Source organism: Leiobunum rupestre, chromosome 10 (assembly GCF_980474605.1).
Source record: "Leiobunum rupestre chromosome 10, qqLeiRupe1.1.hap1, whole genome shotgun sequence".
Classification (NCBI taxonomy): domain Eukaryota; kingdom Metazoa; phylum Arthropoda; class Arachnida; order Opiliones; family Sclerosomatidae; genus Leiobunum; species Leiobunum rupestre.
The window spans coordinates 43,408,590-43,433,263 of NC_143393.1; the positions used below are offsets into that span (position 1 = coordinate 43,408,590).

The 24,674-nt window shown below is 36.1% G+C and overlaps 1 protein-coding gene across 2 annotated transcripts in view; it reads right to left on the reverse strand.

Annotated features, from left to right (window-relative positions):
- Positions 1–8,611: 8,611 nt before the first annotated feature.
- Positions 8,612–24,674, reverse strand: part of LOC149925980 (uncharacterized) — an 89,845-nt gene continuing 73,782 nt past the window's right edge. For both annotated transcript variants that reach the window (XM_090160025.1, XM_090160024.1), the window contains exons 4-7: positions 19,522–19,742; positions 19,139–19,316; positions 10,454–10,734; positions 8,612–9,089 (exon numbers count right to left, since the gene is read on the reverse strand). In XM_090160025.1, coding sequence (XP_090016151.1) covers positions 8,694–9,089; positions 10,454–10,734; positions 19,139–19,316; positions 19,522–19,742 — 1,076 coding nt within the window. In that variant the 3' untranslated portion in view covers positions 8,612–8,693. The remainder of the gene's footprint in view (positions 9,090–10,453; positions 10,735–19,138; positions 19,317–19,521; positions 19,743–24,674) is intronic.

A 24,674-nucleotide genomic window follows, 5' to 3' on the forward strand; every position in this document is an offset into this window, starting at 1 on the left:
TTTTTTAGTAAATTACAAACTCTTGGTAAAATATTAACTATTTTGGGAAGAAGTTTGTCCCACATGGGGTTATGGGAACAGATATGGATTTATTAAAAAAAATTCGTTCTAATACTATTTTAAAGGATACTTTACGTAAAAACTAAAAATTCGTTCTAATACTATTTTAAAGGATACTTTACGTAAAAACTAAAAATTCGTTCTAATACTATTTTAAAGGATACTTTACGTAAAAACTAAAAATTCGTTCTAATACTATTTTAAAGGATACTTTACGTAAAAACTAAAAATTCGTTCTAATACTATTTTAAAGGATACTTTACGTAAAAACTAAAAATTCGTTCTAATACTATTTTAAAGGATACTTTACGTAAAAACTATAGACAAAAGTTAAATTTTGCAAATATTCCTCATAAAAACAAACACGAATTAATTTATAATTTTCGCAGTTTTTAGATTATTTTAAATTTTTGTGTTCCAGACTGTGTACATCTGGGCTGCGTTCAGTAAGAGTAATCGGACCTGCAGCGGTTCTGAACCGTTGCATATCGTTTGCAGCGTTACGTCAAGAGCTACTGAACGCTTTTCTGTACTCACGCAATCGGTTAAACACCATTACTTTCCTTAACGTTGTGACGTCACGCTGCAAATGAACCGGCTCACCCAGACGATTGAAATGTTTTCAATCGGTTGAGCAGCGTAACGTCATACCGGAAGTTTAAAAAATCGTACAGTAAAAAACCGGTTTCTAAATCTTGAACCGTTGAATTTGTTGCAAGTTACTGAACGTACCCCTGGTAACACTTCGGGTATTGAAAGCTTTACCTCTAATGGCGTCAAGGTGGCTAAATTCGCTGCCGTAATAGGTGGGTTTACTGATGTATAACTGGGTAGTAAGTCACAGGGGCAGGCCGATGTTAGGATTTTGTTTTTAATTTCAGAAGTTCTTGAGGTGGCGCCACTAGTACGTTTTCGCTACAATTTAGGAACTATTGGCGCCATCTCTCGATTGAAAGAAGCTAAAAAAATCAGAGTTTTTGCTTACCCCTGTAAAGCAAACTCGGCGTCGAACAAACTGTAAACCAACCTATGGCGTTACCCCTGCTTCTTCATTGACAAATATTATCGGTCGATTCGTTTTGAAACGAAAGCATTTCAATTGGTAGAACAAACATAGTTTCATAGTTATAGGAAAATATATGGATTATACAGGGTCGTTAATGCCTATAATTTCGTGTTCTAAAAATTTTATGTCTACTTCCTATTCTTTTATTATAATCATAAGTAACAAAATACCAATAAATATGAAAATTAGGAAAACATGTCACCGAATTTATTATTGCGTAATCGCCCCCTGGTGCCGAAAGTGAAATATACTTCTACCAAAGATAATAATATACTACTCGGTTCGGTTTCCGGTCCAAATGGGAGCGGCACCAGAATGTCAATGTTCCAAAAAGGTTATGTCAGATAATTAAAATTACAACAAAAGAGAATGCGGTACTTATTCTTATTATTTTACTTATGGTCTAATGGTACGAATTATATTAAAAAAAGTGCTAAAAAGGTAAATATAGCAAATAGTTTTATATTTTATTAATATAAAAATTATGTTATTTTATAAAATTTAAAAAAGGCACCTGTGTATATATCGAGACTAATTTAATTACACAGTAAAAATTCTAAAATAAAAGTTATTGAAATTTGACATGGTTGAACAGTTTAGCTGTCCAAAAAGTGACAGACATTTGCCAAAGAACATTAAAGATTACATACTTAAATAACTGATTATAATTTATCAACAAACTATTTGTAATGGAGGGGTATAAATGTAGTGCATAAATGTATGTAATTTAGTTGGTTAACATTCCCACCACTAGGGGTTCCTTACATTCTCCATGCTTCTCAATACCCCGCCCTGCTCCCCCCGCTTAACCTGCCCGTGCTTCCCCCTGGTGGTGGGAATGTTAACCAACAAAATTATATACATTTATACGCTACAATACCCCTCCATTACAAATAGTTTGTTGAAATAATCAGTTACTTAAGTATGTAATCTTTAAAATTCTTTGGCAAATGTCTATCACGTTTTGGACGGCTAAATATTTCTGAATCAGATCTGTTAGGAACATCTGGTAATTTCACTATTTTTGCTGGGATTCTACTTGTTGATGTTTTTATCTTCCTGTTGATTGGGTTGTTGAGCTTCTGAAGTATGATGTCCTGTTGCTGCAGGTACCATTTGTTTCCTGGACGTATTTGATTAATATGCCGTTTCATTTTTCCATGTGACGGTTTTATTTCGAATATCATGTTTCCCAAAGGGAACTGAAGTTTTCCGATATAGAGTGCGAAACTAGTGGTTCATGTACTAACAAGGAGACGACCCGAGGTGTAACACACCAATTTTGTTCAATTTCGAACTTTTTCATTATTTTTTTTATTTATATTTTCTATTTTTAGCATTTTCAAAATTTTAATTTTTTACAGGGGGTTAAAATGTGGTATTTTCAAAGGATAATAAAATTAGCGAAAAAGTAGATTAGTTCATTATGAAAAGGGACAATAAAGCTAAACAAATTTCAATAAATTTAAAAACTTACAAAAAGTTCGTACCGATAGGTCTTCCAGACAAATAAAAAGACGCGAAACTCGGACCAAATATATCTTCGAGTGAATAACTAAATAAAATAAAATAGCCAGAAATTCCAACGGTAGACCGCTTTCGTCCTATTTGAGAAACATCAGTACCGTGCGGGAAATCTGTCTGGTGACTGTTACACCTTGGATTAATAATAGTAGTTCCTACCTGGATTTATCACTTGGAAAAAATCTGACCAGCAAATGGATTTTGCGACAGCAGCGCCGCTTCGACGAAGTTAACGGAGAATTTCCGAAACTCCCGTAACACGTAGCCTTCCACAAGGCAGAACCTGTAACAAACACTTAGCAAATGCACACGGAATGATAGAGTGATATATCCAGGTAGGAACTACTATTATTTATCTAAGGTTACACCGAAAAGAGAAACTAAGCCTAAACATTAAAAATTTCAAAACGCGTTGCACAGCAACGGAAAGCCGAATAGGGGGAGAGTGGTGGAGAGTAGTTTATACGAAATGTTATTAGAATAAAAAATAATTTTATTGCGTAATTAAAGTAGTCTTTGTTCTTTTATATGTTATTTTAAGCATAATAAAAGAGCTTATCACTAATAAGCGTCGAATCCAAAAACAAATTGAAATATTTCTTGAAAAAATGTGAAGTGAAAATGAAATGCGAATAAATCTTTTGGAGACATTCTGGCAAACTGCAGCATCTTGTTCCCCTCCCAGAGGAGCCCCCGAAGAAACAATGGTTCCCTTTCTAGTCCCGCTCCCGAATTTGAGATCCGTGCGACAGACGCGACGAGGTAGGCCCTAGCCCCCGTCTGCGAATTATTTATAAATTTCCGAGGTTCATTGAGTTCGTGTTTTCAATGGCTGCTTTATTTTAATTTTTCACGTTGCTGGGATAAAAAAAGTCCTTAATTTGTATCATTTCGGGTACTTGTTGACCCAATTTTTCTCTCGACTATTCCTACTTAGACAAAGGTCTATTTGTTTTATTTATACGTAGAGATGATATCTTTAAAATTATCTCCAGGGAAAATACCTATGTTTTCAGGCGATACTACAGAGGTTAAGCACCCGACGTTACGAAACTCGTCTAACTTCCGTAAAGAAAAGCTGTTAGTGTTAAAGCATTAGAATTTAAGCCCTAGCTAGAATACCTGTAGGGAGAAGCTATATTGATATAAAGCTACACGTTCTAGGGCTGACTTAACCTCTGAATTTTTTATTATTTATTTTTTTAAATTTTTCCTAATTTTTGATCCAGGTCCTTCAAATGCATTGACATTTGGTCTCCTCCGTAATAATTAATTTCTGGGTAAACCACTATCGGTGATTTTACTAATCGTATTATCAACTAAATCAGGGTTCATACTTATATTGGCAACCGAATTTCCCTGAAAATACCCGGTTTTCCCTGATTTTTCCAGGTGCAAGATAAAATAAAACTACGATTTACAGAGTAACTCATTTAACGATTGTCATTTAAGCTAAAATGTTTCAATATTAATAAAGGTCAAATCTTTATTAAGAAAAACCATAAGTCTATAATATTGTTCCATAAGTTTGTCACTTTGGGGAATATTTTTCTGAGAGCTTGTAACGGAGTGACGTCATCACCCGAAGAAAATCTCCCCCTAGCGAGGCGCTGCCAAAGGTTACGTGTAACGCGTTAGCAAGGGGACGCAAAATGGCGACGAAGCTCGTAATGCAGTCTTGCTTGTGAATAGCTCTCAGTAAATCTTTTACATGTGAAGAATAGGAAGTGTCACACTTATATATATTATATTATACACTTTTGGAAAAACGTACTGATGTAAATTTGTATTAATGATCTTCTGGTTTTAATGTTGCTGCTGCGTCACGGCTGACGTATCGATGACGTTTTGCTACGAAAAGCCCTGGACAAAGTAAATTCGACGAGGCACCAGGTTTTTAAGCATAAAGTGAACTGAACTTCTACGTATTTCGTGAAGAAAGAGCTACATAAAAACAAGATTAGCAAGCGTTGCTTATTTTAAAGAAAGGCTTATGAGAACAAAGTTTCTGAACCGTGATAAATTTCCCTTATTTCCCTGATTTTTACAAAAAAAAATTGGAATTTCCCTGACTTTTCTGTCGACAATTGACTCCCCTGATATTTCCAGATTTTCAAGGTTTTCCAGGTCTGTATGAACCTTGTAAATCAACACGCATTATTTCGGTTATAACCATTGAGTTGGGAATAAATAGAGGTACAACTAAATCTGGCTGGCGCGGGACCAATTTCGTTCCATAAGGAGACTGTATCAACTTTATCGTTCTACCGTGGCGGCATCTGTCTCTAGTGGTGGCAACTATATTACAATTGAATTTTTTCGCGAATCTGATGCGCAATTGAAATGTATGATTTCTCGTAACAAACAAACCTTTGAAGTTGTTTAAAAATAATTTTATTCTGTCAACACGATCCTTTTTAACTCAAGTTACGGTGAGTTAGCTAATAATTATTTATTTTCAGCCATATAACTTTACAAAATATAGATGGCGCTACCGCCGAATTATAAAGATGAATTTCGTACAGTCTTATCAGAACAGGGCCCGCGTAACCATGGCAACCGAAATCGTAATTGTTATTCTAGCAGTATTATTCCCTATTCAATGGTTATAACCGATAATTAAACGTATCAATTTCGACCTCTGACCCAGCATAAATACTCCCGTATGAAACCATCGGACGACTTAGAAGAAAGTGGCGCGTTATCGGTTCGAACAATGACGCATTGATCGCAATCTGCATGTAGCATCACTTCTAAGCGACGGAAGACCAGGATGAGAAAGACGTACCTCGTCTGACAGCGTAGCCGACGCTCGGCTGAGAGGTGAAGTCGGCGTTCCTCAAGCTTAAACCGATGGCGCGTTATCGTCGATCTACGACGCATTTTGGGCGCCCGTTTTCGTGGATCCCCGCGATAAGATCCGAAGCGTCACGCGCTAACACCCGGCCACGAACGTTGCGTACTGTGTGGCGTCATTCCGATCCGCGTCGTGGGTGATCTCCGCAGCGGGTCTCTCTACCTTTCATTTGGCCCACGCATGATCCCACCTCCTTTGTTCTTATTATCGAGAGAGATCATTGGTTAATTATACTTACAGCCAGTGCCGCCCAAAGCGGCTCCGGGCAACGATAGAACTATGATTTCGGGCCCCAAGAAATTACTTTTTATTGGAAATACCGATACGTTTTCGCGGAGAAACATGGGAGAAGGGTTCAAATCCCGGGCCACGGGGAAATCATAATTTTGGGCCCTAAAAGAGTCCTTATTAATTTAAATAACAGGGAGGAACTTGGAGAGAAGGATCTAAGCCCGGGCCCCGGGAAACGCATAATTTTGGGCCATAATGGAGTCCTTATTAATGGAAATAACAGAGAGGAAGTCTGAGGAATTGAATTATTTTAATTAATAAGGACTCTATTGTGGCCCAAAATTATGATTTCCCCGGGGCCCGGGTTTTATACCCTACTCCCAAGTTCCTCCCTGTTAACAGGGAGGAACTTGGAGAGAAGGATCTAAGCCCGGGCCATGGGGAAACAGGCCCCTCTCTACCATTGGGCTAGGTAGGGCTAAGCCCTAGGGCGTCTCCCCGGAGGGGTGCCGTCTATAAAAAAATACTATAAAAATATATAAAAGTGCGCCTAATATAAATAGTCCAGGGGCATCTGAAAGCTAAAGACGGCCCTGCGGGGAAATCATAAATTTGGGCCCTAAAAGAGTCCTTATTAATGGAAATACAGGGAAGAACTTGGGAGAAGGATCTAAGCCCGGGCCACGGGGAAATCATAATTTCGGGCCCTAAAAGAGCCCTTATTAATGGAAATAACAGGGAGGAACTTGGAGAGAAGGGTTCAAATCCCGGGCCACTGGGAAACCATAATTTTGGGCCCTAAAAGAGTCCTTATTAATTGAAATAACAGGGATAAACTTGGAGAGGAAGATCTAAGCCCGGGCCCCTTGAAAATCATAATTTCGGGCCTCAAAATAGTCGTTATTTCTGCAAACAACAGGGAGGAACTGGGAAGAAGAACAGGGAGGAACTGGGAAGAAGAACAGGGAGGAACTGGGAAGAAGAACAGGGAGGAACTGGGAAGAAGAACAGGGAGGAACTGGGAAGAAGAACAGGGAGGAACTGGGAAGAAGAACAGGGAGGAACTGGGAAGAAGAACAGGGAGGAACTGGGAAGAAGAACAGGGAGGAACTGGGAAGAAGAACAGGGAGGAACTGGGAAGAATGGTCCCAACCCGGGTCCGGCTTTTCCTATAGAGCCACAATTTTCCCCCAAAATGGCGCCCATTGAGCAAATCTACGTAACTATACGGAACTAACACTCTGTAGCTTTGGCGGTGGCCACCATGTTGGGTAGAATTTTTCTTTCAGAAGGAAAAAGCCTGGGTGACGTCGTGTGACGTAGAACTGTTAGCTCCCTAAACTAACATAATTCAGATCGGAATAAATTATTTCAGTAAAGCTAAATGATATTTTTTGCATGGAATAAAAATGATTTTGCAATAGTTTTTTTATTGTTTATAAGGTTTTTCTTTATACAATCATATCCATAAAAGTCCAAATTATTTAATTAAAAGCATCATTGAACGTATTAAGAAGACGCGAGATTACCATCTGTTTAAATATATTATTTAAAAATATATCTATCCTCTCGACTATTCGTTATTTTATTAATATTATTTTTACAATATACAAAAGTAAGGCAGAAAAATGATGTGTAATACATGGACGGTAATATTTTTCATTATTGTTACCAGGAAATTATACTCTTATACACTTGGAATGTCTAAGGCTCGAATAAAAGTTCATCATACCTGAATTGCTACTTTTCTAGACGAATTTCTCGAAGAAGATTTTAAATAATGTATCGGGTATCTGAAATCCATTTTCTGTTAAATTTATTTTCCGGGTGAGCGTCTAACTTATTTTTTCAGGCGGCGGCAGCGGCTATAAGCGAGGCAAATACGCTCTACCTTTTACCCTCAGCGTAGTTTAGGCTGCGCCAGTTTCTTCAGGTGCATAGATATTCCAAGTGTATTGTCACAACAAAGGGAAGCCTCAGCTGAAGTCAAAGGTCGCCGAGGTCACGATTTTTCGTCTAACTGCGCATGTCAGATATTATTGAAACTCGTTTATTACGCGTACATTCACCGATTTTCTTAAATCCATAAGATTTAATGGATTAAAATAAAAATAATTATTTTTAAATTTGTTTAATTTTAATAATTAAATCTTACTTTTTGAATCTAATTGACCAATTTTCTTAAATCCAAAAGATTTAATGGATTAAATTAATTATTTTTAAATTGATTAATTTAAAAAATTAAATTTTCCTTTTTGAATCTAATGGACCGATTTTCTTAAATCCATAAGATTTAATGGATTAAAATAAAAATAATTATTTTTAAATTTGTTTAATTTTAATAATTAAATCTTACTCTTTGAATCTAATTGACCGATTTTCTTAAACCCATAAGATTTAATACATTAAATTAAAATTAATTATTTTTAAATTGATTTATTTTAATATTAAAATTGTCTTTTTTAAACTAATTGTCCGATTTTCTTAAATCCATAAGATTTAATGGATTAAATTAAAAACAATTATTTTAAAATTGGTTAATTTTAATAATTAAATTGTCTTTTTGAATCTAATTGACCGATTATCTTAAACCCATTAGATTTAATACATTAAATTAAAATTAATTATTTTTAAATTGATTTATTTTAATAATTAAATTGTCTTTTTGAATCTAATTGACCGATTTTCTTAAATCCATAAGATTTAATGGATTAAAATAAAATTAATTATATTTAAATTTCTTAATTTTAATAATTAAATTGTCTTTTTGAGTTTAATTATTTAAATTGAAATTCGTTATCACTTACAAGTCAATTCCAGCGTTTCTAAAATTGAGATAATTAGGTCGTTATTTGTCGTTAATCGCATAATGATCGGTGAACAGTTTCATAAATCCTGGGGTATCGTGCGACGCGAAATGATCTAGATCCTAATCAACCAGTCAGTCGGTATTCATCAAAGAGCCAGACCCCTCATGGTACCGGACAGCTGATGTCCCGTGTAGTAGAAAGAGGACTTGAGATCGTGGTGGACAGGGGTCATTCCCCCGCTGAAGGCGAACGGGTCCGCGGTGGAGGAATGCATCATCATGGGAGTCCCTCCCGCGTACGCCGCCGCGTTGGAGTCGAGGCCGCCCGCTTGCACCGACGAGCCCGCCGCCGAGTTCCAGCCGTGCGGAGCCGAGCGGTTGGCGCCGTTCCAGCCCGACACTTCGTCCGAGATCAGCAGAGTGGACGGCGCGCCGCCGGAACTGTTACTAGGACCCGCGCACTGTCCTTGCCCCGTCGCTTGACCGTACGGGTCGGACGTGGCGCTCGAGGCCATAGCGTTCGTATACAGCATGTTCATTACCTGCAAAGAAATCAATTATCAAAATGCGTTTTGAATAGTGTTGTAAGTCGGAAAAGTTTCCGGAAAATGACCGAGACCTTTTTTACGGAAAATTTTCCGTATTTTTCCGAAAAAAATAAATAAAGTTTTCATTCCATGATTAGTCTATAATATTATTTGCAAATTTAAATAAAGCGGCATTTTCGCCTCATTTTTTCGAATCTGAAAGTAAAACTAAACCTCTAGACTAGCTTCAAACTGATTAACAATGTAACGCTATTAATGTTTTGTAGTATGTTTACTGATATTAGACATTTTATATCGATAAAAAGTTAAAAACATTAAAAACCCCTAAATAGTAGTTTATGTTCCTTTTTCCGATTTGCGGAAAAGTTTCCGTATTTTATTTTTCCGGAAAATTAACAACACTAAAACTAGCTATCGGAAACGGTTTCAATGCTAGTAAGTCACGCTAGTATTATCTAGTATGTATCACTATTATCATAAGTAAATAATATTCTCTCATAAGTGTGACACTTCACATGCAAAGGTTTTACTGAGAGCTATTCACAAAACAGACTGCATTACGGGTTTCGTCACCGTTTTACCTCCGCTTGCTAACGCGTCACACGTAGCCTTTGACAGCGCCTCCCTAGGGGGAGATTTTCTTCTTGTGATGACGTCACTCCGTTACTAGCTCTCAGTAAAATATTCACCAAAGTGACAAACTTATGGACCAATGTTAGAGACTTATGCTTTTAAGTTTTGATAAATTAGGTTACACTACGCAGAATTAGAAATAATAATCAGCTAGGCACCACCTTAGGCGCAAGTTAATGCCGTTAATTCAGGTGGCCTGGTTAAACTGCGTACAAGTGTGTTGGCAATCCCTTCATGCCACGCGAGCCAACAGCTCCCGACACTCACTATTACCGTTAGCCTATGCAAGATATATTTTTGGGGAAATAGATGAACTGATAGGAAACGCTTTAAACTCAATGTGGGAGTGGGTTCCAGTGCCATAAACTGGCATCGAACCCTGCTCCTCTAGCTAGGAAAGTGCTAATACAGCAATCGATACCTCTACTATAGGAATGCTTATCGCGGCAGATTTTCGTCTCGATGTGGCTGACGATTTTTTTGACGTCACTATGTTAACTTAACAACGTGAGAGGGGAGCGCGCCCAGAGGGGATTTTTTTATCTCGTAGGCGGGGCCAAAGCCGTCAGAGTGATCTTAGCATTCCCAGTAGAGGTATGGCTTCCTGGCTAATAGTATTCAAATTATGTGTGAAAGTGTATAATATTGGCGATTTAGCGTTTAATTAAATGTAGAAGATTTACGGTACCTAAAATTGGGAATTTAATAAGGAGATAATAATTTACCTGCGAGTTGATGTTGGAAGAATTGGTGCCGTAGACGTTCGACGGCTCTCCGTAGGTGGCCGTCGCTCTAGCATCGGCGCTGGGCCCACAGCCGGACACGCTAACGGCCGAGTTGACCGACGAGGGACTGCTCTGGTGGGTCAGTGTATGGTGCGACGGGTGTCCGTGCAGACTGGACGAGGACGGACTGTTTTGCACTTGGTGACTAGGAGCTGAGACGTGCGCGTGAGCTGGTCCGCCGTGAAGTGCGGCGTGGTGGTGATGGTGGAATACTGATTGCTCTGCGGGAGAAAAACCACCATTAATGGGAGTAAACCACCATTCATGTGACAAAATAATTCTAATAGAATTAACCTTCCCCCCTTTGTAGGCGAGTCGGGATGACTGACACAAATATTATCAGTTGGCTGGTTATCGGATTAGACAAGGTAGCCAAAGAAACCGAGGTTTGACGCAAAAATCTTATTAGGTCTAACGCAAAAACTGCGTTAGGCCTAACACACTTTTTGCGTCCACTCTCGCATTTCGAAACAAAGTTCATTTCTAGCACCATATTAAACCCAAGCGGCAAGGACCACATAAAGAGCATCTTGCCCGTCCAGGCTCCGTTTAATAGCTAGAATATTAATATTGTATTGCTGGGTCAATTTTTGACATGGGTCTCGCTTTAAAAGGCTAATAAGCCGGAAACGTTTTGGAGCCCGGTTTTAAAAACAGAAGTGTCCATTCTCTTTCGCGCGCCGCTTTGGGGATGGTTTTTAACACGTTCTTATACGGCGATGAATATAATCTCTATAATAATGGTAAGTGGGTGTGCCTGCCGTTTGGTCAGATAGTCGCTAATTACGCGCGATACGCACGGTTGACTCCATAAACAGCCCGCGTCTTTTTTAACGACTCCGAAAAACGAGATTGTTATCACTTTGGTTACGTAAGTCTCGAGATATTTTATTCCGTTAAAGTGAGTATGTCGGAAAAGCGTCTGCTAACAGGCGTTACGACTAGCACCAGTTAACTCCCAGCTTCTGTTAAACCTGGTGGCAAAAACACGAAATTACGTGATCCACTCGAAACAAGAAATCATTTCCTCAAAAGGAGTATGAAGTTCCATAATAATCTACGACATTCGTACAAATCTTATACACTCTAGAAGTAAAATGATTTTAAAATCCTGAAGTCAACTTAAAATCCCGAAATCTGGATGAAAATGTCGGACCGTTCGATAATAATTTCAGTGGCGTCGCTAGGCTGTTTTAGGTAGCGCTTGAGCCACCTGAAAATTTTCTGAAGCGCCTCCTAAAATTCCCGAAATTGATTTCATTGTTTTGATGAAACTCATAAAAGGGTTCCTATTACAATTTCGGAAATAAAATGGTTTATTTTCTTAAAACGTTTCGTTATATACCTTTAATTTAGGTGGTTGGTTTCGGGAGAGTGAAAGAGGAGAGGACATAGAAGCTTTAACTTTTCCAACGTTATCTGAATTTGACCGAAGTTTTCTTGATAAAAATTATTTCTAAAAAAGTCATCGGATTGCTAAGTCGACCTGTATGGGAGCCCTTGAGCAGGCGCCCCCAAAACGGAAATTCTGGCGACGCCACTGAATAATTGTGGGTCGTCGAATTTCGAATTTCGTCCACCAGGTGTAACAGAAGTTAGGGTAATTGGCGCTAGCTACATTAAGAAACATGAGGTTAGCAGCCAATTATTCCATTTACAAAATCGTTTCAAAACACGTGATTCTGTAGCCCCACCCTTTACATTCAAAACAATTGCGTGACCCTTTATATAATGTTGTGACAGCTCCGAATTAAAATTATCACGGGTTTTTCTTTACCATTACTTCTTTAACAATAGTTAATTTTGTTAATAACATCAATTACATCATCGTCTGGCCCATCAGTCGTTATCAATTTGCGAAACAGACGCTAAGAAATTCGAAGTAGTTCTTAATAAGGGCGATAGATGTCAGCCTAGTCGCTATGAAACAGTACCGTCGAAGATCTTCTTCGCGTGGACTGGCAACGAAACAGCGGGCGGGGGGTAGGAAGGGGGGGAGTCGCGTCATTTGTTAAGATCAAAAACGACTTTAATTCATTGCTCTCTTGGAAAGTGGCCTCCTCTTCAACGACATTTTCTGCCCAAAAAAGGTGGCGATTTTTTTACACGAAGTACAAACGACGCGAACCAAATGCCCGTGAAAGAAGTCCTTTATAATTCTTATGTTTTAAGATTTTTTGCTCGAGAATCGTTGCACTTGTTTCCCCAAATTGAGTCGGGGGGTGGAACGAGCGACACAAGTGTCCAGAAATAGTTTAACCATTGCGTCATTAGCTATTCACCCCCCCCCCTTTTTACCCCAAATAGTTTCGTGTGACACGAATTACACGGGGGGGGGGTCAAGTCAAATGCTAAATTGGCGAGAAATTGGTCTACTAGCCAAAAACGCTTTGACGTAATTAAATAAAATGAAGACGCCCACGTTAAATTCAATTTAACCACTTGATAAAAAAATATTGGTATTAAAAAACATTATTTTAAAAGTGTCTCAATAATCATTATTATAATTTGTCATTATAGCATAGAGGATGTAATCATACTAATCAGTGTTTACTCATCTTACTCCGGATTTAGTCATAAGAAACATGGTTTAGTCATAAGAAACATGGTTTAATCATAAGAAATATGGTTTAATCATAAGAAATATGGTTTAATCATAAGAAATATGGTTAAATCGTAAGAAATATGGTTTAATCGTAAGAAATATGGTTTAATCGTAAGAAATATGGTTTAATCGTAAGAAATATGGTTTAATCGTAAGAAATATGGTTTAATCGTAAGAAAAATGGTTTAATCATACTAAACACGGTTTAATCATACTAAACACGGTTTAATCATACTCAAATTCAATACGGTTTAATCATACTAAATATGGTTTAATGGTTTAATCATTCTAAATATGGTTTAATGGTTTAATCATACTAAATATGGTTTAATGGTTTAATCATTCTAAATATGGTTTAATGGTTTAATCATACTAAATATGGTTTAATGGTTTAATCATTCTAAATATGGTTTAATGGTTTAATCATACTAAATATGGTTTAATGGTTTAATCATACTCAAATTCAATACGGTTTAATCATACTAAATATGGTTTAATGGTTTAATCATACTAAACACGGTTTAATCATACTCAAATTCAATACGGTTTAATCATACTCAAATTCAATACGGTTTAATCATACTAAATATGGTTTAATGGTTTAATCATTCTAAATATGGTTTAATGGTTTTATCATACTAAATATGGTTTAATCGTTCTAAATATGGTTTAATTGTACTAAATATGGTTTATTCGTACTAAATATGGTTTAATTGTACTAAATATGGTTTAATCATCCTAAATCTGGTTTATTCATATTATGTGGTTTAATCATACTAAATCTGGTTTATTCATATTATGTGGTTTAATCATACTAAATCTGGTTTATTCAAATTATGTGGTTTAATCATACTAAATCTGGTTTATTCATATTATATGTGGTTTAATCATTCTAAATCTGGTTTATTCATATTATATGTGGTTTAATCATTCTAAATCTGGTTTACTCATATTATGTGGTTTAATCATACTAAATCTGGTTTATTCATACTATATGTGGCTTAATCATACTAAATAGTTATTCCGACTAAATAATCGTACTTATCAGTGTTTACTCATGCAAATGAGGTTTAATCATATAAATCAGTGTTTACTCATGCTAATGAGCGAGGGGCAGATCACTTTGTTACAGGATGTCCTAATAATCATAATTAAAAATTTAATCATGATTTAATCATTTTTAATCTTTGTACAGCCAAAGCTACAGATTTAATTTTAATCTAATCTATTCATGATTTAATCATACGAGGGTGTCCTAATAATCATTGGAGTGAGCTTCCCCTCGCTAATGAGGTTTAATCATACTAATCAGTGTTTACTCATGCTAATGAGGTTTAATCATACTAATCAGTGTTTACTCATGCTAATGAGGTTTAATCATACTAATCAGTGTTTACTCATGCTAATGAGGTTTAATCATACTAATCAGTGTTTACTCATGCTAATGAGGTTTAATCATACTAATCAGTGTTTACTCATGCTAATGAGGTTTAATCATACTAATCAGTGTTTACTCATGCTAATGAGGTTTAATCATACTAATCAGTGTTTACTCATGCTAATGAGGTTTAATCATACTAATCAGTGTTTACTCATGCTAATGAGGTTTAATCATACTAATCAGTGTTTACTCATGCTAATGAGGTTTAATCATACTAATCAGTGTTTACTCATGCTAATGAGGTTTAATCATACTAATCAGTGTTTACTCATGCTAATGAGGTTTAATCATACTAATCAGTGTTTACTCATGCTAATGAGGTTTAATCATACTAATCAGTGTTTACTCATGCTAATGAGGTTTAATCATACTAACTAGTTTTTAATAATAATTATCAAGAGTTGATAATAATAATAATCAAGATTTGCCCTTAATAATCAGGATTTTATCATAATAATTAGGATTTACCCATACTCTTCGGGATTTTATCATAATAATCAGGATTTATCCAAACTCATCAGGATTTAATCATAATAATCAGTATTTACCCCAACTCATCTGAATTTTATCATAATAATCAGGATTTACCCAAATTTATCGGGATTTTATCATAATCAGGATTTACCTAAACTCATCGGGATTTTATCATAATTATCAGGATTTACCCATACTCATCACAGTGTATTCATGGTTTAATAATTTTAATTTAATTTTATCCTGATTAGTTTGATTTTATTTATTGAGAGTATCAAAATAATCATTAGCTATTTCTAAAAAGAAGTGGGAAACCTAATTTTAGATTTTCGTTCTCAAGGTTACGAAACAGACCTTAAATATAACTCCATTCGCGTCCATTAAGTAAAATTCGCCTATTTAATAACACTTACGAGGGCAATTTAGCAAAACTGTTAACGCACGCTTTATAAAAACGTTTCGTTGGATATAATAGCGAATCGCTAAGCTGACTCTATCGTAATTAACTAAATGTTGCAGACCAAGAAAAAAGAGTTTGAGGGGAGGGAGCTATAGGTCACGCACCATCGTCCCAGGAATGTTGGGAGTCCCTCTTAACAGTAGCGTATCAGCCTGCATTAACATAAAAGATATACCATTTTTCCTCATTAATGAAACTTAGTTTGAAAAGGAATAGAAATAGCTTTCAGAGTGGCTCCGAAAAAGAGCGCATTATTTTTAAGATTTTGACCCAAAAAAATACGTTTGGTGAAATATTAATAAAACTCATTTTTAGGGAAAGAAAATTGTATCTGGACGTGATTATTATATTTCTTTCATTTCCTTCTATTGTGCGAATTCAGTTCAATTTATTTTCCACCCCGTAAATTTTATTTATTACGTATTGAGTGTTAAAAATTATTTTTAAATTAATTTTGGTTGTCTTATTACTAAATGATGGATTAGTTAAATAGTGTTACAATATTAATAATATAAACAGGGTTATTTGCTATAGAAAATATTGTACCCTGGACAAGCGGGCTAATCGTGATTAAACGACCAAATGAACTCGAATACATTTATTAGGAAAATTATCGAAAACGTTTACGTGTAGAAATTTCAAACGATTTTTATGTAAAATTTCGAAATTTTGTCATGAATAAGGAAATGATTATGAAATACTAAATGTATTAAAAAAATTTCCTTCTTTGATTTTTAAAACATCCTTAAAATTTTGTTTAAATAACTGAACGATACGGAACTTAGAGACGCTAATTAACGCCTATAGTTCCGTCGCGATTACTGGAGCCCATCCACAAACGACCAATGTCCCATTTCGGAATTGGGTGCTTTTCGGCTGTTCCGCGATTTCGAAGTAGGGTAACGAGACCTAACCCCTATGACGTCATTTTACTCCCATTCTGTGGTGGCGAAGACAAGGTCGTGCAGAGATATTTTGGGGCCCTGGCGCCAATAATGTCATCGGGGGCCCTTCTAACTAGGGTGCTGGCGATGGGTCCTTATCCGGGCCTCAAAAAAGCACGCGTCTGGTCCCTTTTCGCCGGTACCTGGGGATTTTGCCCTCTAAGCACGACCAGGGGCGAATGTTAACAAGGTCCCAAGGAGACATCCCGAGCTTTCAAGGTACATGAAGGTCTACTTAACCCCCGAGTTTGACAAAAATCGGCTAGAGACAACTCGGGATGTCTCCTTGTCAGTCTTTTCAGGCAGTTTAAGCAATGTACTAAAATAACTGTTACCTTAGACTAAAAGTAAATAAATATGTGGGTTATCTAGCCTTGGTAGTGGTACTAGATTATTTTTTAAATAAGAAAATTATTTATTGAGTATATGGCAACTGCATGGGCCTTCCCATCATATAATCAACATACAAAGAAAGGTAAAAAAAATTCCATAATGAAAAGAGGCGAAAACTAAGCCCTTAACAAATTTAAACCATTTAAAAAACTGACGAGCTACTTTGAACAATTGTACACTTTCGAGAATAAATAAATTGTAATAAAAAAAAATTAAAAATGAAATAAAATTTCCAGAAATTCCAACGATAGAGCGGTTTCACCCTATCAGGGGTCATCAGTACCGTGGGCAAATCTGGCATGCGACTAACTAAACCGAAAAAAAAGCTAAGCCTAATCACTACAAATTTCAAAACTCGTTGCGTAGCAACGGAATGACGTATAAGGGGATAGTGGTGGAGGATACACCTATTTTAAAAGGTGGGTAAAAATGCTGACCCACCCAGAACAATTTGAATTTATATGAAAGACCAATAAGAAACTGCTATTTCGATACGCATCGTCTGAAGCGCAGACGATTTCAAACCGAAAACCCGAAACTACGCACGACAGGAAATCAGGGCTGGACATAAGGCACTAGTCACGGCATTTGACTACTAAAATAAATGCTATGACTACTAAAATTAATCGAAATCTGCGGGCTCATTAGTCAATAAATATTCATAAATGCTGGCAAATATGGCGTATCATAAATTCATCATTCATCAATCCCATTTTATTTAAAAAAAAATACATAATGTAACTCAAGTGAAAATAAATTCCTATTGTAATTCTGATGGGTAAAGCAAAATTGTTGGTTGTCCTTCTTGTTTCTATTCCCCCCTTTTTACCCCACTAGTCAGTGACTACTAAAATAAGCAGGCTGACTACTAAAAAAATATCCTTATGTTCAACCCTGCAGGAAATTCGTCTCCATATGAAATCAAATTTGGTTGGGTCTGCCGACATTTTTACCCACCTTTTAATATAGGCGTATCATAAAGTAATTGTCAATAGGGACTTGGTAGAATAACGTAGACAATACGTCACCCATGCTTTTTCCGATTGGAAACTAAGCATACGAGTATGGCGGCCGTAGCCAAAGGTACGGCGTGACGCGGCGTTGCCATACGTACTATAATTATGGTACAAATACCATAATTTTGCAGCATATTATTTACATCATATTATCTAACTATTATTTTGAGAGTGTACTATATAGTACCAAAATGTACCATATTTACAACCTATTGTACTATAATGGTACTATTTTCATATTTAAATTGTTTCTAGTACTAAAATAATATGCATTTTTATTAACTGTACATAAAATCGTCGCCTGAAAGCAAAAACCCCGTAACTTTATACTAATTTTAAGTCTAGTTAAAGTTACGTAGATTTTGCTTTCAGGCGACGAAATATTAAGCCCACGTTCAAGTGTTGCCAGATCACTAGAAATCGGAATTTCTAATCGTCGCGCGCTGCAAAATTTCCAAAATCGTTCAAGTTAGCTTTTACGATTTCTATGGTCGATACTGACTACATCCACTAAGACACACCAAAACTGTAATTAATACTATTTTATAATGGTACCATAATTTCTATTGTTGTAATATAATTTTTTACCCTTTGTACAATAATTCGGTAAGAATAATCTGGCAACGCTGTGACGCCATGTCTCTATTGACAATAAGGAAGCACAAATATACCACAAATTAATATAAAGCGGAATTATATTTAGATGACGTCATCATCATTTATCATTGGTTAAAAGGGAAAGGCCAAGCTTTTCCAAATATCGCCTTATTTGCGTATCAAAAGATCAACAAGACGCTCAAGATACTTACACGTACATTATTTTGTCTTGAAAAAATAGTTTTTGACCCTAAAAGTTGAAAGGCAAAATAACGCCAAGTATTTGGGTTTGGATTTTCGCCGCCATCTTAGGGTGTATCGCCAGCGCCAGCAGCACCTTAGTGAGCGATTTTCGAACTATCTTAACTTTTAAAATCGGGCAATTTAGGCTTAGTTCTCGTATAACTGGACCGCGCAGCGCGTGCGAAACAAATCTTTCGCGTCTTCAGCAGCGCGTGCTTTTACGTTGTTTTTCTCTGTCACCAATTTCTCACCAGGTGTCGCGGCGGACGCGCGCTTTTCAATTTCCCGAAATTTCTTTATTTTATTAAAAATTAACCACTTAATATTTGTTTATGCGGTTTTCGCCATAAATTTTAGTTTTAAACGGGCTATAGGGCTATCTAAATGGTTATAGCTTGACCGTTCCCCTTTAATTAAAGATAAATTTAATTAAGGAAAATGTTTTGACTTACCGGCGGCAGATGCCGCTGTGTAGGCGCTCTCCGAGAGGAGGTAGGCGGCCGCGGCAGCGCCTCCCGCGCCCGTGTAGCCCACGGGGAGACTCATGGGCGCGAAACTGCCGACCTGGTGGTGGTGTTGGTGGGTGCCCAGCTGCTTGCGCCAACGGGCCCGACGGTTGCTAAACCAGACCTGAAAAAAGAACGCCCGTTTGAAATTTACACGTACTGATTGCGATCGGGAATAATCTATTTTATGGATCTAATTAATTTGGAACTTTTGACCCCCAAATAATTGAAAATCGACGGAGATAGCTCATTTTTTTCTTTCTTGTAAATTGGGGTCATGAGAACCAACCAACTAATCTAACTAAATCCGGGGGTGAAAGGTCGCTAACCTGAACTCTGGCTTCGGTCAGTTTCGTCCGTTGGGCCAATTCCTCGCGGGTGTAGATGTCCGGGTACTGCGTCCTTTCGAAGGCCTTCTCCAACTCGTCCAACTGACCAGCAGTGAAGGTGGTCCGGGATCGCCTCTGCTTCCTCTTCAGCTGCAGCCCGGGCTCCGAATCGCTGGCGTCTGATTGCGACGAATCCAGGTCCATCTCGCCTCGACTCAATTCTGAAAAGTCAAGAATAATGGACTCAGAGTTCAACATGGTTACCAGTAATGCCTTGGGTATTAGTTTAGCTGATTATTATTATAATATTATTATAATAAGAATAGTACACGTAACAAGGAAATGTTTTATATCAAAAATTTTAAATCTGTTAACCCTATCACTCGCATTCAAAATTGTATAATACCGATAACTACCCCTTAGACTTGTATAACCAGAATCTTAACTCCTTTTAAAATAATACAATGGCCCGCTTAAAAGAAATTGACAATATCTGACCAAATGGCTCTTTTTTTTAACTTTTTTAAACTTTTAAATACTTAAATGTAAGTAAATCAACAAGACAAACAAATTAGTAACACATTTGTGCCATTTTTTTAAAACCCCATTGTATAAATACATAATAATATAACAATAACTTAACCTCTGTATAAATTTTAAAAGTGTTACTACTAACATGTTTTTATACAGAATAAAAAAAGTTTGAATTGAATTGAATTTAATTACATTATTAATATATTATTATTATTATATTATTATATTATATTATTATTATATTATTATTAATTATTATATTATTATATTATTATATTACTATTACTATTATTATATTATATTATATTATATTATATTATATTATATTATATTATATTATATTATTACTATTATTATATTATTATTAATCTCTAGTTAGGGCCCCAAAAGCATACAATATCTATGTCTTTAGTTGCAACAAACGCGCCGGAAAACAATAACCCGGCCACCTGAATTAATGGCTTTAAAAGTCGCTTGATGACTTAGGCCTAAGGTGGTGCCTCGGGTAAGAGCCTAACTGATTATTATTATACGTATACGTTTTTTTTTAATAATTCCGGGTCCAAAAGTTGTTATTTCAAAGTGATCAAGGCTTTCAGTGTCAAAATAGTTTTGATTCATATTTTGCTCCATTACAATAAGATTATGGATAGACTCGTTGGAGAAGGGTTCAAACCCGGGCCCTTAGGCTGTACGGGCCCCGGGAACTTCTACCGGTGGGCCCAGTCTCTCGTCCGGTCTGAACAGTTTCAACATGTGTAAGAACTCAGAAATTTTAATTCCCTTATTAAGACGATGTTTAAAAGCGCACAAGCTCTTAATCGCCTTTTTTACTTTCCAAGTTTCAACAATAATGAGTTTAATATATATACTAGCAAATCCATTTTATTACTTTGGGCGCCCCATAGCCACCGGCTCGCTACGCCACTATCGGTCATACTTATTGAGACTTTTGATTGAACCCGAATTAACAATAGATTAAAAATAACAATAGCATTTCAATGCAATTCAATTTTTATTTGGGATAATTTGTATTAATTTTTATACATTAAGGGCCAAGTCATGAGTGACTTATATTTATTCTGCATTGCTATTATCATAAGTCTATAATATTATTCTATAAGTTTGTCACTTCGGGGAATATTTTACTGAGAGCTAGTAACGGAGTGACGTCATCACGAGAAGAAAATCTCCCCCTAGCGAGGCGCTGTCAAAGGCTACGTGTGAGGCCAGGCGCCCACTGCTCTTCGTAACGTCTCCGTCCTAGCTTCCACAAGCCTTTGCTTCGTAACGGAGACAATGCCTTGTGGAAGGCAGGACGGATACGAAACGGAGAGCCAGTGGGCGCCTAGCCTCAGTGACGCGTTATTAAGCGGACGCAAAACGGCGACGAAGCCCCTAATGCAGACTGTCTTGTGAATAGCTCTCAGTAAAACGTTTGCAAGTTAAAATTAGGAAGTGTCACACTTATGTAACCATATTATACACTTATGCTATTATTAATACAATTACTTGAATTATTTTCCAAAAGGTGGCGCTATTAATTATCCAGTGTATTGAAAAGAAGCCCGCTTTTTCAGACAACATCAAAGAGCTTTGGACTAAAAGTATAATCGGGGAGGAGTTTCCAAGATGATCTTAAAGCAGGCGGACGCAAGCTCAATTAATAATTTGTCTCAATCGAAGCGCAAACACAATGAACATCCGTGTTGAGTAGCTGCATCACCAGATGCCGCTCCGAACTCTACGATGACAAACGATGTCATCCATTACCATTGCCCCTAAGCCAACCCTCCTGACACCCCAGCCCATAAGTCCTGTAGCTGTCACAACGGACACCGTTCACGGGGGGAGGGGATGGGAACCATGCCGTCACACGTGATGTATTAATTACACATTTTATGATCAAGTATTAGTCAAATTATTAAATAAATTGCTGTAATTAATTACTGGGTTATTCGTGGAAATCGAATCAATACCTTTTTACTTCCACATCTATATATAAGGGTTTTCCCCGAGCTCTATGGTTTCCCCTATCATAAAAACTTGTTGAGGTTAACGGTAATAGTTAGTGTAGGGAGCTGTTGGCTCGCGTGGCATTAATTACTCTTTTTTACAGTTTAATCGATTAATATTTGGCTTGTATCGGTTAAATATTTATAAAATTTAACCTTAAATGAAATTTTAATTTAATTCAATTATTATTTAATATTTTAGTTGGCTCAGGTTTGCTTTGTATTACAATTGTTTGTGATATAATTCAATTATTTAAAGAAAATAATCTTTATTTTAAATATTGGATAAATCATTAAAATCATAATAATCAGCCAACTCTGATAAAATATAAGTTGTTTTAATTACGTTATCATTTAAGAATTAATAAACTCATATGAATTATAATTCAAATAAACTATGCGTGGTTTTAATTTAGGTTTCTTCGTATACATAAAACCATCAATATAATACGGAAAATATCTTTTTTAGTTTATTAAATTAAAAATATAAATTCATTTCGAAATAATATCCGCAATGTTACGCGGGAATAAAGGAAAATTAAATATCTGCCGGTTTTTAAATGGTTTTTTGTCAGAACCCGTTTGCGGTGAGGGCGCCCCCTGTGATAAATGACTAATACGTTGACCTTTGACGCCCTTTAATATCCAAACCCATAAATAATGATCGAGGGCTTCCTCCACAGAGAAAAATAAAGGTATATGGACTTTATTAATTCGTCGGCGGCCACTTTGATTTTAAATATCCAACCGAAACGTCGGCCTCATATGACTCAATGCTGCCTCCTTTCGAACCCTATCACAGCGCCTTCCCGTCACCCCGACCATGCCACTTAGTCACGTGTACCTTCTAACTCCAGCAGGGTTCAACAAGAGTTTTTAGTTTTACCAAGAGTGAATTTATTTCTACCAAGAGTTTATTTATTTTTACCAAGAGCGTATTTATTTTTACCAAGAATTTATTTATCTTTACCAAGAGTTTATTTATTTCTACCAAGAGTTTATTTATTTTTATCAAGAGCGTATTTATTTTTACCGAGAATTTATTTATTTTTACCAAGAGTTTATTTATTTCTACCAAGAATTTATTTATTTTTATCAAGAGCGTATTTATTTTTACCAATAATTTATTTATCTTTACCAAGATTTTATTTATTTCTACCAAGAGTTTATTTATTTTTACCAAGAGCGTATTTATTTTTACCAAGAATTTATTTATCTTTACCAAGAGTTTATTTATTTCTACCAAGAGTTTATTTATTTTTATCAAGAGCGTATTTATTTTTACCAAGAATTTATTTATTTTTACCAAGAGTTTATTTATTTCTACCAAGAATTTATTTATTTTTATCAAGAGCGTATTTATTTTTACCAATAATTTATTTATCTTTACCAAGATTTTATTTATTTCTACCAAGAGTTTATTTATTTTTACCAAGAGCGTATTTATTTTTACCAAGAATTTATTTATCTTTACCAAGAGTTTATTTATTTCTACCAAGAGTTTATTTATTTTTACCAAGAGCGTATTTATTTCAACCAAGAGTGTATTTATTTTTACCAAGAGTGTATTTATTTCTATCAAGGGTGTATTTATTTCTACCAAGAGTTTATTTATTTTTACCAAAAGCTTATTTATTTCTATCAAGGGTGTATTTATTTCTACCAAGAGTTTATTTATTTTTACCAAAAGCTTATTTATTTCTACCAAGAGTGTATTTATTTAGGTCGTGAAATGGGTTGGCAGAAACGTTCACAATCGGCTTAACATAGTCAACTAAGTATAAACATAAGTAACATAATAACATTAAGTATGACACTTCCTAATGTTTTAATGATAATTTCCTGACAGAACCTTTTCTCGACACTGACATTCTCACCTTGTTTCTAATCGGACTCGCACTCGAACTGAATACCATGTTATCGTCCTTGTCACAAGAATATTTCGCCTTGGTCATATTTAGTCACTAGGGGTCTCTGCGCTGAGAACTAAACCTAGTTTGCGCAATAGTGCTGAAAATCAGTTCGGTGATAATTTTTCCTAATTGACATTCTTATTATATTAAAAATTATTTAAATAAAAATGACAAGATACTTCATGACTAAAATAATTTTAGCCATGACTCGAAAAACAATTATAATTTAAGATGACATACTTATTGTTGTTATGATTCTTATGTTATAAATACATTGTTAGTTTGAACACGCTTGTTTCTGGCCCGGCGATCAAGTTTATTATCTCTAAAATGAAATTGACTAAACGAATATAAATCTAATCAAGAAGTAATGTATTCATACGGGTGAGAGTATAATTTGGCGTATTCGGAAGGGAAGGTATTTGGCGGCGCACGGGAGTTGCATCCTCCGGCTGGATGCATCCCGAGTCGGAAGCCCATCAGCTGGGCACGTCAAAGGCACCGCCGCCACACGCGCGATATTCCTCACGTGACCCACGAGCGGCGAACTACAAAGGGATTCTCGGGGTCGAACCTGGGCCGCACGGAACCCTCTCCGCTCAGGTTTGCCTCTCTCTCTCTCCCTCTGGAGGATGTAATAGTCATAATAATAATAAAAAAAGGAAATTAAAAGCTATATCTGAGAAAAAAG